At 45.4% G+C, this 15,131-nt stretch overlaps 1 protein-coding gene across 6 annotated transcripts in view; it reads left to right on the top strand.

The window, feature by feature from the left end:
* SFMBT2 (Scm like with four mbt domains 2) overlaps positions 1–15,131 on the top strand; it is a 220,159-nt gene that overhangs the window by 97,943 nt on the left and 107,085 nt on the right. For 4 of the 6 annotated variants that reach the window (XM_081796040.1, XM_078450465.2, XM_081796039.1 and 1 more), the window contains exons 5-6: positions 9,475–9,563; positions 11,234–11,480. The exons of 1 other annotated variant lie outside the window; for it this stretch is intronic. In XM_081796040.1, the coding sequence (XP_081652166.1) occupies positions 9,475–9,563; positions 11,234–11,480 (336 nt within the window). The remainder of the gene's footprint in view (positions 1–9,474; positions 9,564–11,233; positions 11,481–15,131) is intronic. One more of the 6 variants, XM_078450469.2, reaches the window with a different exon arrangement.

Genomic DNA, 15,131 nt, shown 5'->3' with positions numbered 1-15,131 from the left:
AGAATTAATATCTGACATAAATAAAGAGCTCTTACAAATCAATATATTTCTCTAAAAGATCAAAGCTTGATTTGATGGATGACGGGTATGAGATGCCTTCCAGAAACCCATGGAAATCTGTGAAGCAGGCAGTGGAATCTGAGATTCTAAGGCTCAGAAAAGAGGTCTGGGGGCGCCTGGGTGGCTCAGTCAGTTAAGGGTCCGACTCGATTTCGGTTCAGGTCATGATCTCGCGGTTCGTGGGTTCGAGCCCTATGTTGGTCTCTGTGCTGACAGCTCGGAGCCTGGAGCCTGCTTTGGACTCTGCGTCTCCCTCTCTCTCTGCCCCTTCCCTACTCGTGCTTTTTCTCTCTCTCTAAATAAATAAACTCTCATAAGAAGAAAAGAGGTGTGGTTTGTGGAGATAAATTTGGCGGTTTGGGGCACGGCTGTGATTGAAGTCACGTGGGTGGATAAAAATTGTCCACGGAAGGACCACCGAGTGAGAAGAAAAGTGAGCCAGCCCAGGACCAGATTCTGAGTAATCCTGAATCGTTGGAAGTGAAAGGGGACTGAGAAGGCGTGGCTGGAGAAGGAAGCAAGAAAAACAAAATCCAAGTGATGACTTAGAAGCCCAGAGAGGACTTTGTTTAACAGAGGACGTTGTCAGCCGTGCGGTCCAATGGGCGGCTTGGTCGTCGTGGGGGCGGAAATTGAATGGATGGAATGGTGAATGAAGAGTCAGGTCTTTGCTGAGGTTTGGTTTTGGAGGGGAGCAGAGGAATTAGGGTATTGACTGGTTAGAGTTCAAGGGCGGTTTTTGTGGGATGGGTCATTCGAGAACTTGTAGGTGGCTGCTGAGCTCAGTGGTTTTCTTTATGCTGCAGAGCTGTCTTCTTGCTTTGGTTTCGGAGGGGCACAGACGGGGAGTCAGAGGGAGGCAGGGATGGGGACGGTGGGGTAGGTGAACGACGTGGGTGACAGGATTGGAAGTGGGTGGTTGTTAAGTAAGGGGAACAAACATGACGGTGGCGGTGGCCCCTTCGGACAGGCGTCCCTTCCCTCTGCGTGTCGCCCGTTCGAGGCGCTCCCTGCTGCCCCCGCCCTGGATGGCACGGCCTGTCCTCGAGTATTGTGCAGTTCCCCCCACCCCCTCAACAGTGCATTGCTGCACATCGAGACGTCCTGAAGTCCTCGCCTCATTGAAACAGGGGAATAAAATACCGTAAGAGCTGATTAGAATACATTCATTTTCCAGGGAGCTGTGACCGGCGTGAATCCTAGGAGTAACGTCACTACAAGGGAAGTGAGGTTGCAAAGCTGTTGCTTAAGCCGGATTGTAGTGTCGACGGGAAGAGATCTGGCTGGAATTCTGGGTGTTAGGATTATCTCACGCGTGCTCGACTTCTTGCGTGTATGTGCCTTCGTGCGTGCCACGGAGAGCAGAGGTTTGGTTTGGGTGTGGACGACACGCAGACCACGGGATCGGTCGCCCTCTCGGTGGCGTCCACTAAAAATTAAGTAGCTGTGCGTTCGCATTCATGACGGAAGCATCGTGTAACCTATTCACTGTTGGTCTTGTTCTCAAACTTGAGCCAGTGCCTGTCTTCGCGCGTGACGTATCCTATTGTGTTAAGGCTGTGACTGCAGAGTGTAACTAGAGAGATTGCATGTTACCGCTAGGGAGCAGGTGATCGGTTTTATAATAATGTGAGGAAGCAGGAGCAGAAGCTAAAAGTGAACCGGATTCCCGTCACGGTTTACATTAGGAATTACTTTCCATAAGGCAGATTTTGATTCTCTTCTCCGGTACCACTTTGTCAGTGTTGGAAGATGCGATCGTTAGCATGAATTAGCGTTAATATCCAACGTGGGGAGAGGCAATTAAGGGATGAGAAGGCTAAAAAGTATCATCACGCTCTGGAAGAAAGATTTTATTCTAATGATAGTGTTTGAAATTAATAAAATAGCAACCATGTGTCTTTTTTTTTTTTTTTCCCATGGTTGTCATTTTATATCCATGATCTGATGTGCAGGTTTATTAAAAGTTAAATTTGGATTGCCAGAAATCTGTTCATGTATAATTAAAACATCATTTGGAGGGGCGCCTGTGTGGCTCAGTCAGTGGAGCATCGACTCTTGATTTTGGCTCAGGTCATGATCCCAGGGTTGTGGGATTGGGCCCCACACATGGGATATTCTCTCTCTCTCTCTCTCTCTCTCTCTCTCTCTCTCTCTCTCTTTCTCTCTCCTCTCTCCCTCTGCCCCTCCCCCATTTGCACCCCCGGTCTAGCTCAAAAAACAAAACAAAACAAAAACCCCACCATTTTGAGATGTTTCATATACGTTTTTCTAGAGGAAAACATAGTATGTTATATAAACATTTTAATGCATTAAAGAGGGAATGATGGACAGCATTATCAAAGAATACTTCCCTTTTCCCCAGGGCTGATACTGTGCCACCAGAGTCGTAACTGCAAGGAAGCTTTTTCTCATTAAATGCTTACAGCTGCCCAGTGGAGTAGCTCCCATGAAGTCACATATGACCCCGTAATAAGCTAATTTCAACACAGAGGAGCTCTCCTGCTCTCATTCCCAATGTTGAGGAAAATTCTGAGCAACGTGTAGAATGTTAAGTAGCAAAGACCTTTTTTGTTAAGAGTCTGCATAAATACTGGCCAAGTTTTTTTTTTTTAAATATTTTTTTAATGTTTATTTTTGAGAGAGAGAGTGCGAGCTGGGGAAGGACAGAGAGAGAGAGAGGGAGACACAGAACCCGAAGCAGGCTCCAGGCTCGAAGCTGTCAGCACGGAGCCCGATGCGGGGCTCGAACCACGAATCGTGAGGTCATGACCTGAGCCCAAGTCAGACGCTTACCTGGCTGAGTCATCCAGGCGCCCCAATACTGACCAAGGCTTTAATGATTTTCATGGCCTAAATGTTCCATGTTTTAATTATGTAGAATATTCTGAGCCTTGTACCACTTGTGGTTTCTATTTCGACCTACAGTCATGACTCTCTTGTTGGTTTCTTCCAACAGCTCTTAGATTATGTCTTTGTGAAATCCTGATCTTCAGAGCAAAATAAGGATATTCCATTTTGTAATTGTTCAACTATATTTATACAACTGAAAAAGCCCTGGAAGGTTGAATTGAAACTTTTCCTCCTACCCATAGATGGCGAGTACCAAAGAATGTGTGTGTGTGTGTGTGTGTGTGTGTGTGTGTGTGTGTGTGTGTAAAGGTAACGTTTCGATATTTTTCACGAGTTATGTCTTCATCTACGTCGTGTTTATTTCTGAAGACAGGAATACTTTTATCCGCATGTTCGAAGCCCAGGTGTATGTAATGTGGTCCGTTGAACACGGTAGGAGCCGATCAATCCTGTTGACCTGTGGAGTCATTTTAATCTATTCTTCTGGTTGTGGGAACAATTTAATTTAACCCTTTATGCAAAATTAATGTGGATTCTTCCCTTTAAAAACCTCCAAGGGAAAGAACTTTATAGTCTTTCACTCTTAATAGTAAGTAGAGGCGCTTCCATTCATAATTCAAGATCCGCTGTTGCCTCCTTGCCTTAGTGAAGTCAACATTAAAGAACAGTTTCCTGATAAGTCCAAGGCGGCGCCTGACATCTTATTGTGAAGCCCCAGTTCTGTTGTGAGCCTGGAGTTTCTGTGGATTGAACACCCTTATTTCTCTCTTCTTCCTCCAGAGACCCCATTAAAATGATAGTAAAGGAATAAAAAATGCATAAACCCACAACAGAAAGGATTGGAAGAGAGACCGGTGCAGAAAAGAAATTTCAGAATGTTCCTAGCAGCTCGAAAGGTGATGAAGGCTTGGTGACGGCCAAAACTCGGTGGGGGCTGCCACCACCCTGGACATCCTTGGCGGGGGGCCCTCGGAGTCCCTGCAGTGCTGGGTGGGGCTGGGACTCGCCAGGTATAATGGGGTGTCTACAGTCAGAACACTTCCCAGGCTCTACGTCCCCACCCTGGTGGGACAACCGAGGACCAGAATCCGTGTCTGTCCCCTAGGCTCATCTCTGGAGAAACGGACGGAAGTGTCTGGGGGGAACCAGAGAGGCTAGTTTGGGGGTTTGCTTCAACGACGGGAGATACGCAGCACCCACTCGGAGTCAGAAGCCCCTGCTCCGGGACAAAATCTCACCTGCAGGGTTTTGTGTGGTCTACGGTGTAAGGGTGATGCGTGACCAGGGGCCAGCAGGCACTCCAGGAGAACCTCTGATAGAGAGAAGGAGGGAGAAAAGGCAACAACAGAACACCCCCGCATCAGAGGTTGCAGGGTATACAGGAGGAGAAAATCCTCTCATTACTGTATCGAGAGGGTTTGAAAAGGGCAAAAACCAAGAAAAGCTCTGCAAGAAGGGAACGGTCAAAGAGCAGGACAGAGCCATTGCAAATTATAAGTATGGCCGACGAAAGAAATCCAAAGAAGCTTTGGTTAAAAGCGAACTGAGAAAATTGCCAGAAAGAACAAAAGAAGCCTGTGTGTGTTTAAATCCTAAGACAAAGGAGGATATTTGAGTGAATGCGGCCCTGCTGCTCCTTGGTAGTTATTTTCATCTTTCCGGGGAGCGGAAAGGTAGGACAGTAGCCGGTCTGCCTTCTCCGTGGACCTGTGTGTTGAAGCTGGTGACACGGATGAAAAGGTGAGGCGTGTCCATCTGACTTCCGCCTGGGTCTCAGTGCGCAGCATCTGCCTGAATGGGTAGCTTGTACCCACATGCCAGTGTCCACAACAGGCACCTTCCTCGAGGAGTCATGGATCATTGAATTCTCTCTGTTTACATGTGCTTGATGGGCCTGGGAGTCCAACACGTGTGGTGTTTTCCCAAATCCTGGGGAAAAAAATGATGGTAATCTTCTGCCTTTTATTTGGAACCTTTTTTTTTTTTAACGTCTCTACACCCAATGTGGGGCTTGAACTCACGACCCAGAGATCAAGAGTCATATGGTCTACCGACTGAGCTGGCCAGATGTCCCTATTTGGAACTCGCCGTTTTGGGATCTGGGGCGGTCTCTAAATGTCTTCACAAAAGATGTCCGTGCGCGTGTGCGCACGTGTTTTCTTTTCCTGAAACTCATGTTCATGGTTGTTTCCTTCAGTGAGATGTGGGTTCCTCCCCAAAGTGAGGTGTTAACATGAGGTGTAACTTGTATTTTTAAAAAAGCAGCGTTGGATAATATATATGTGTGTGTATATACGCACACGTATATACATATACATATATATATTTTATATATACTAAGTTTATATAATATTAAAACTGAATAGAATCTTGAATACACGTTCATGAGAAGGTTGTCAAAAGATCCTGATTTTAGTCTTCTTATGAATAAAGCATCTTCTTATGAACTTTTAGGAGTGTCTCTGTGTAAGTTAAAAAACGTGGGGAAATGATTCCAGTGTTGTGGACAGACTTTGATCCACCTACTTTATTAATCATTTCTTTCTCTCTGTAGAGTCCGCATTTGATGTCACTGGGTGTGGGGCAGGTTGTAGGTTTTGTGAACTTTAAGGTGTAGGGCATCTGAAGGAAAAGGTAATGACCACGGGGCCAGAAATTCGTTATTCCGTTTGAGAAAGATTGTTCTTACGTCCATGCTAGTTGATTTTGAGTCTTTGCAGAGAGATGTTCTGTAGGAAATGAAAATATGCAAGTCTTTTACAGTGTTAAAATTTCTAATTAGAAACTTACATGGACACATAGGAAAATACAGATCAATTTCTATTGCAATGAATTCTAACGAATTTCTGGGCCGTCTTTATTGTACTAGAATTTAACGGACTTGAAGATTACTTAAAATAAATCTATTGACTGAGAATTGTAGCCGGGTATGCATAGTGTTTTTATATATGGCAGTATTTTCTGGAATAGATTTTCCATTGGAGCATTTAGAATTTGGAGAACTAAGTGTTGACCGAAACAGGTTTTCTTCGAAAAGTAACGATATTCCTGAGAACTGTTTTCTTACTGCTTTTTAATAAAAAATTGTCGGCGTATCTTTACAGCTAAGATACATTTTTCACAGAGAGTAATTTGTCCGGATGTTCCATGGCGCATAAAAGATTACTTCGGAGCCTCGTGTAGAAACATTAATGGCTAGTCGTAGGGCTTCTGGAGTAGACGGTTCACAAGGTGTAAATTTCAGAGCCGTCCCTAGTGTTCTCTTGTGGTGACTCAGCCCCCTTAAATTTCAGCCTCTTATGATGTCTTCATAGAGTGATGGCATATTTAAAACATTTTAACTGAAATGTTAACTTTGATTGTGTGGAAGTCAGAATCAACCCTTACATGAAAAACTGCACTTTCTTCTCGTAGTGGATACGGACATAAATTCTGTCAAGTACAGGACCATTTTTCACTCAACTATGCTGCTTGTCCTTCTTTTGTAAGGAAATACGAAATACATCTTGACCACGTGCGTTTGTATATTGTCCTGATCTCGAAACTTCTGTTTAGACAGTCATTTGCATATTATCTCTTATCATGCCTGCAATTTAGATTACTGACCTATCCCTGTGCACAAGCTTTGAGCATCACAGAGTCTCACGGAAAGATTCCTAGTAAGATTGGCATCTGCGTGCTTGAGTTTGAGGTTGACTCTGACGTTTGTTTTTTCTGTGAACTTGGGAAAAAGTTAGTTTAAGAACATCCTCCTCAGAGCCTTGTTATGATGATCGAAAGATACAGAGTAAGTTAAAGGGCTTTGTAAAGCATAAGGTGAATACAATTTTTAATCCATTTGTCTCGTACGCCACTGCTCGTTGGTCTTGTCAGTAACTGCCGGCTTGTAGGAGGGCTGTCTCCATCCATGCAGGCTGCTGTAACAAAAATACCACACAGTGGGTGGCTTATAGACAACAGAAATGTATTTCTCACAGTTCTGGACGCTGGAAGATGCAGATAAGCCGGCAACAGATTCTACTTCTTGGTTCATAGTTGGTGTCTTTTGTAGTGATTTCACGTGGTGGGAGGGGCCAGGAAACTCTCTGGGTTCTCATTTATAAGGGCACTAATCCTATTCTAAACCCAGTTACCTCCTGAGGGTCCTCCTACCTTCTAACGCAGTCATCTTGGGTGTTGGGATTCAATATGAATTTGGGGGGACACAACCCATTTTGTATATAGCAAGGGGCTAAGTTAGAAATGGGTATAACATTGAAAAATGATTGTTGCACTTTTTTTTTAACGTTTATTTTTGAGGGAGAGAGAGACAGCGTGTGAGCGGGGGAGGGGTGGAGAGAGAAAGAGAGGGAGACACAGAATGTGAAGCAGGCTCCAGGCTCTAAGCTGTCAGCACAGAGCCCAACGTGGGGCTCAAACCCACGAACTGTGAGATCGTGAGCTGAGCTGAAGTCGGATGCTTAACTGACTGAGCCACCCAAATGCCCCGCCCTGATTGCTGCACTTTCCAATGATGGAGAAGAACACAGTACAGGTTTTGCCCCAAATGGATGCATTTCCTTATGAGTGTGTATGTATAAAATAAGGAAGATGGTGTTTTATTAGAGATAAAAATCTAGTGGCGAAAGTTGATGAATGGGTGAGTTGTTGTTTGTTTAATCAGGGCCAGGGTTAGGACACTGTATGGCTTAAAGCTGGACTTTTCAGCCTTGTCTGGATCCATTTTATTTTGCCTGGATTCTTCCACTTTGATTGTTCTCTTGGTCTCACCATCATGAACAGGTGCAGGTGGGGGATCCTGACCGAGATGCAGGTTAGAGACTGAAGTGACAGGTGCTGCCATTTTCCCCTCCTGATGGTAGCCATGCAAAGCATGCTCATGGTTTTGATCTGAAATTTGTGGGGATAAGCAATAAATATTTGGTGAGCGTGTTTAATAATTTGATATATACTTACAATGAAACAATAGCTATGATTTATTAATTGCCTGGTACGTGCCTGGTAAGGTTATGTTTTATTGACATATGTTTCTCCATTACTCCTTATAGCATCCCCTGAGCAGAAATGTCGTTAGCACCGTTATACTGACGAGGAAAGACCATGAGATACATTGGGTAACTTACTCAAAGTTACAGCCAGTGATGGCAGAGCCAGCCACGGAGTCCAGAGTCCCCCTCAGGCCATGACGTAACCTTTTCCCTCCATACCTTTATGTCCTAGTTGCCTTCTGTTATGACTCTGTTCCTTTCAGTTTGAGCAAGAAACTGTTAAACTTTTTTTTTTAATGTTTATTTATTTTTGAGAGACAGAGCATGAGCTGGGGAGGGGCAGATAGAGAGAGAGGGAGACACGGAATCCGAAGCAGGCTCCAGGCTCCGAGCTGTCAGCACAGAGCCCGACGTGGGGCTCGAACTCACAGACCGCGGAGATCATGACCTGAGCCGAAGGCGGACGCTCAACCCACTGAGCCACCCATGCACCCCTTGAGCAAGAAATGGTTGTCTCATGCCTTTGCAGAGCACAAGCAACTCACGAAAGCTAAGTAGCGAATGTATGGTCGGCTGGGCTCCGGGGCCGGCCGGCTCTCCGTGGGATCCACAGAGTGGCCGGATGGGGATCTGAGGCTCGCTGCCCTCTGTTCCTGGCGTTGTGAATCCTGTGATGCCCCGGGGAAGGTCCGGGGCCTCTCCTGGGTGTGGACGTAACCTGGCGAAGCCTTTGGACATCTGCGATTTGGGAGCTAGGCCAGGAATACCGTGTTCCTCAAGCCTTGGGTTCTAAGCGCTTGTTGACTGTTGACTTCCGCGTCTGCTATTCCTTTGTTCAGAGATGTCTCGGCCAAGTCCTTCCTTGTCCTGGGTGTGGTCCCTGCTGCTTGGGGCGCCGTCACTTTGGTACTTAGAGACCTGCACTAGCTTCCGCTTGGGTTTCTCTGCCATTAGCCTCTTCTGTTTCCATCCGAGCCTTTATGCTGTTTGCAGATTCAGTTTATGCAGCGACTTCCCGTTTATTCAGTGTTCATGCTGGCTTTCTGGGCGGCCGCGTGGTGTGTGTCACCGTTCCCTCCCCCGGACTGGACGCTGCCTCCTCCTCCACGTCTCCCTCCCTGTGCCTCCCCTCAGCTGCTTCTCTCAGTCCAAAAATCCCTTCTTCCTCTTCTCCACCTGTAAAACCTTTCCTGTCCTTCAGAGCCTGTGGCTGTTTTTCCACCTGACTCTTCTGCCCCTCACGGATCCCTTTCTTCTTGGAACCTCCCCAAGTTTGTGCTTGACAGTATCTTCTTTTTGCCCACGGAAGTTTCTGAATAGATGCTAAGACAACAGGGCCCTGTATTCTTCAGCCCCCTGGTTACCCAGCAAAATCGAGGCCCACCGGAGACATGAAGTCACCCGCTGATGACAGATTTCTTGTCTTCATTTTAGAACTGAAGCCTGGTGCTTAAAATTAAGAAAAGTATCGAAAACCACACGCGTGTCCTGGGAAGTGCTGTGATGATACACTTCTCGGACACTCTCCTGCTGTGTTGAAGTGTTGTTTTTTTTTCTTCTTTTGTCTTGCCAGCAATCAAAGAGAAGTACACAGACTGGACAGAATTCCTCATTCGTGATTTGACTGGTTCCCGGACGGCCCCCGCCAGCCTCCTGGAAGGTGTATGTATTGTTGCTATTCAGCTGTTCTGTGTCTGAAGCATGACAGTTACATGAGCGCCTTTGCATATATCCTTCGGCAGGTGCATGTGTATGTGCGGATGTCTCCACCCCAATGGCCTCACTTCCTGTTTGTTTCATGAGTTGCTTTGGTTAATCTTACGGCACTCAAGACACTTCACCTGTGTTCCAGTCAATAAGTGGAAAATTTGCCTCACGTCTTTCAATAATAACGTTAGGATATCTTTCCCCTCTCCTGTACACTTAAGTCTCCATCCTATATTAGTGAATATAAAGTCCCATGGAATAACTGATCTCATGGAGGTGACCACTAAATATACGTGCTCTGGTGTAGTCTTGGGGTATACCGATAAGTGGTTCCATTGACTACTCCGTTCTTGGATGTATACCCTCATGATGATAACACACAGGTGTTACATAATAATTGAATTAGCTTCCCCTTATGAAAACAAGGGGAGGATTGGCTAATATTTCAGTGCGGTTAAGGTATTTTTAAGGTACTGAGGAAAAAAATAGTTTAATCTGCAACCTTGATGCTTCATTTAACAATAATTTTGTGATAAATATTTACCATATATAATAGGAGGAACAGTGCACTGTCAAAAATAATTACTGAGTTACCAAATCTGTTTGAAAAATGCACCCCCCCCCGCCCCAAACGGGGAAACACATAGTAAATAACAAGGAATACGGTGTGGATTTTGACACTCATTATTCTCTTAACATTAACCGTAAATTTCCCTCTTCTCATCAATGACATTGACTTTTGGAGCACTGCTGTGTGATATATAGTTATCCAGTGTTGTTTTGTGAAGATTTTGCCTAATGTGTTTGCTTATCTTAATGGCTCTTAATTCAATTGTTTGGTTAACAAATCAAAATGATGGTTCTTCACCCTTTCAGAAGGACAAATTGTCTTTCTCTGTTCATTCTTTTTTTTTTTTTTTAATGTATTTGCCCTCACGGCTGACTGAACAAACACCCTTTTCACGTCCTAACTTACGCTGAGAGGGTCGCTTTTATGGGGCCGTAATTATATATCGTCTCTAAACTAACTGTCGGGTCAGGTGTAGAAATAACTTCACATTATTGTCGAATGTAGCCGATCATTAAACGTGGAATAAACATGCCATCTACACCTCTTCACACAAGTATGAGAGAGTCTTAATCCTTAGAGTGGTAGCCAGTTTAAGATAAATGTCTGTTGGGTCACAGTACGAAGTGATAGCCCCGTAGCGGATACATCTGTCTATGGGAAAAGTAGACATTTCGCTACCACGTGTTTTCCAGCTCGAGGCAAATTGGGTGCAACTCTCCTTAAAAGCATGCTTATTTCGAGCAAACCCGGCTTTATCCGGGAAGGGTGATTTGTTTGGTGAGAACGAGAGCGCAAACTGTTACGTTCTGTTTACTTGCGAGTGTCTTCGGGCAGAGGGCTGGGTGAGATGTGCAAGTGTGTGTGTGTTGGGGGGGGGGAAGCGGGCAGGGGCGGGGCCGTGGGCGCGGAGAGGAGGGGGGAGGAGGGAAACACCAGACTGTCTGCCAATAGCTTGGATGATGGTGTGAGAAAATATTATCTTCTGCTGTCATCTGTTTCCATGAGAACCTCAACATAAAGTTTAAAATAAGGAGTTTTGCTTCTGTTTAAACAGCCTCTGCGAGGGAAAGGCCCTATAGACCTCATTACAGTTGATTCCTTAATAGAACTTCAGGACTCTCACAACCCTTTTCAGTACTGGATAGTTAGTGTGATTGAAAATGTTGGAGGAAGATTACGCCTTCGCTATGTGGGATTGGAGGACACTGAATCCTATGACCAGTGGTTGTTTTACTTGGATTACAGACTTCGACCAGTTGGTTGGTGTCAAGAGAATAAGTACAGAATGGACCCACCTTCAGGTAAGGGCCGAGGCTAAGGCTGCTGGGAAGTACTTGGGAAAAACGTGTGGTATTTTCCCGGATACGCCTCTGGAGACTTTGTTCGGGTCCGTGTACGTGCATCTCGGGCCTTTTAACTTAAGAATACTTTCTGTAGAAAACGGAACTCAAGGCCTCAGGTAATAATACTTTACGAGGGGAAAGCAGCGGAGGCTGCCGTGAAGTTTAATCTAGTTCCTTTGGAATCCCTGGTTCGCAAATGAAAGGCCCAGTGGACTGGGGCTTGGTCACATTCTCCCTTTTTCTTTAGGAATTTTGACGGTCTTGGAAGTAAGTTCCAAAATCTCTGTCCACCCATCCTTCATCCATCCATCCATCCATCCATCCACCCACCCATTCACCCTCTCATCCGTTCGTTTATTCATCCACCTCTGTTCGTCTGTACCCTGCCCCTCATCCGTACCCCTCCATCCATTGGTCCATCTACCTGTCCATCCACTTACCTACCTATCCATCCATTCACCCATCCCTTCACCCTCCCAGCCTCCCACCCATTTGCCATCCATCCATCTACCCACGTCCATCCATCCATCCATCCATCCATCCAAATACCCAAACCAAATGCTTGTTTATATAATCTGTCCCGACCTGGAAATGGCAAAGAGAAAATCGTCATATGTTTTTTCCTGGCACATCAGGGATATTAATTCGCTTCAAAAGCACCGTCAAATGACTTTACGCAGACTTAATGGGACAAAATAGTGCATTATGCTTCCATACGTACCTCACCGGGTGAGAATCTCACTGTTCACAGACTGACCATTCTTGAACGTTCAGTGTGTGCCAGGTGATTTTACATCTGGTGTGGTATTTGTTTTGATTGCAAAAAAGTGCTGCATGTTTGGTGTGAATATTTCCTTTTCCAGCAGAGAAAATTTGAGACTGAGAGTAAGCTACTTGTCCAAGGCCATCTAGTTTGAAGGGCGATGGCCCCTTGCCCCGCATTTCTTCCCGTTCCCCCTGCTGCCCATACTGGCCTTACCAGTTTTTTTTTTTTAATTTTTTTTTTAACGTTTATTTATTTTTGAGACAGAGAGAGACAGAGCATGAACGGGGGAGGGTCAGAGAGAGGGAGACACAGAATCTGAAACAGGCTCCAGGCTCTGAGCTGTCAGCACAGTGCCCAATGCGGGGCTTGAACTCACGGACCGCGAGATCATGACCCGAGCTGAAGTCGGCTGCCCAACCGACTGAGCCACCCAGGCGCCCCCCTTACCAGTTTTTTTAATGAGTGTCCTCAGAACAAAAAAATGTTGGATATGGAATTAAAGATGACAAGGTAGAAATATTATTGTCTTCCAGAAATTTCTGTTTTTCCTCCTGGTCCGTTTCACCAGATACACTGGAAGCAGAGAGCCAAGTATTTTATTAAAATTGCCGGAGATCTTTTTTCCTGCCATATTAGGTGCCGGTGCCCGTCTTGAGTCCGTGAAGCGAAGGAGTTAACATTCCTCCCTTCTGTCGCTCAAGGGCTTTAATTGAAAAAAAAAAGTTCCTGGTTCTGTATGTCATGTATTTGCATTTATGTTGAGTTTGACAGGCATATAGACACATAACATGGTATTTTATTAGTATTATTGTTGTCAACGTTTTGAGAAGCAGCCAGGAAATCCATTTATACCCTGAGTAATTTTGGACTCTGATGACAAACAAAGGGCCTGTCAGTGTTGAGAAAAGATCTAAGCTCACATTTGCCTTGGGATTCATAACCTGGCAGGAGAAATTTACTTTGTGTGGGAAGTCGGGTGTATAAATCTTAGCTTAGTATCTAATTGCTTTATAAATTTTAGGAGATCCCTATATTTGCCAGTGTGAACATTTATAGCAAAGGATTATTACTTGCTTCTTAGGTTCTGTGCAGTGTTCTTTGCTGTGAAGTCTGGGGACTCATACTCCAAAGCAAGAATAATGGAAAGTGTCACCATAGAAACTTAGGAGATACTTGCACAGGAGAGCTCGCTCTCTCTCTCTCTCTCTTTCTGTCTCTTTTAGATCATTTAATGTCTTTATAAGACAAGAATAAATTGTGTTTACTGGTCTTAGTGAATTTCTGGACACGAATTGTCCATTCCACTGAAGAGTTCGTGGGTGTCCTTAAAGACTTTGGAGGAGGCCTTCGTCGTGAAGTTTATTTTCTCGACATTTAAATTGTTGGCAAGAGAGGTTTTGTATGGGGAGAGGAAAATAAAAGGCAAAAGGACACTCAAGTGTGGCTTTTAGTTCTTCAGATGAGGTTCTTCACGCAAGATGAAAGCTGGGTTCCCTTGCCTCATTCGGCAGAACAACACGCGAGGTGGCGATTATAGTAGCTGAGTTTTATTTTACTTTTTTAAAGTTTTTACTTAAATTCCAGTTAGTTAGCATACAGCGTAATATTAGTTTCAGGTGTACGGTTTCGTGATCCATCCATTCCCTACATCACCCAGTGCTCATCACAAGTGCGTCCTTAATCCCCATCACCTAGTTCCCCCATCCCCCCTCCCCCGCCTCCCCTCTGGTGACCAGCAGTGTGTTCTCTATAGTTAAGAGTCTGTTTCTTGGCTTCCCCCGCCTCTCCCCTTCCCCCCCACCCCCGCTCATTTGTTTTGTTTCTTAAATCCCACATATGAGTGAGATCGTATGGTGTTTGCCTTTCTCTGACCGGCTTATTTCACTGAGGATAATACTGTCCAGCTCCATCCATGTTGTTGCAAATGTCAAGGTCTCATCCTTTTTTTACGGCTGAGTAAGACTCCATTGCATATAGAAACCACACCTTCTTTATCCGTTCACCTATTGATGGACACTTGGGTTGCCTCCATCATTTGGCCGTTGTGGATTATGCTGCTATAAATGTAGGGCACCCGTGTCTTATACACGCGAACAGAACCCAGTACTTTGGGCTTGTGGAAATCAATCTCGAGACCCAGAGGGACTTAAAACTTACACGGTAGTGCTCTTTCCTTAACGGAAATATAGGTGGGAAGAAAATTTCCGGCTTGCATAAAAATATTAGCTATGGTTCTTATCGCCAGACACCCTTAGCTAGATGAAAAGTGTTGACTGCTCAGTAAGGGGATTTGGAGGTGTGGGGCGGAGGGGAGAGGAGAGATGCTCAGGGTGCACCTGAGAGTAAGCCCTGCGGACCCACCCCTCCACGCCTGCCTTGCTGTGTCCCCACTAACTGCCACCTTCGCTAACACGAAGCATGGCTCATCCTTCAGTTTTACTTACTCTTTTTACTTGTTAAAGGGCATGAGATTTCTCAACCGTTCAGTACAAATCAAGGCAGAAGTAAGGAGTAGAAAGTGGCTGGATACTTTTCAAAAATGCTAGGAAAGGGCGCTGCTCGTAAACCGCCTAGCAGAGAGAAAGCTACATTCCTTGTGTCTTTCCATCTCTGGCTCAAACTGGAGAAGACAGGTCGGGGGAGGACAGAAAGAGGGGAAGAAGGCCCCCCACCCCCCGTGTCACACCCAGGGCAGTCCGGGGGGCACGTGGGTGCTGACGGAGGAGGTTGAATCCAGCTTCGGTGAAGACTGGGTGAGGGAGCGGAAAATGATGAAACGCCAGGGGGTCGAGGAAGAGGGCAGCCACTTCCTGAAGTCCTTAGCGGTTCAGGCTTTATCGGGA

Source organism: Panthera onca, chromosome B4, assembly GCF_046562875.1.
Source record: "Panthera onca isolate mPanOnc1 chromosome B4, mPanOnc1 haplotype 2, whole genome shotgun sequence".
In the NCBI taxonomy this organism is placed as follows: domain Eukaryota; kingdom Metazoa; phylum Chordata; class Mammalia; order Carnivora; family Felidae; genus Panthera; species Panthera onca.
Note: the sequence above shows the minus strand (reverse complement) of the source record. Positions and strands in the feature narration are given on the sequence as shown.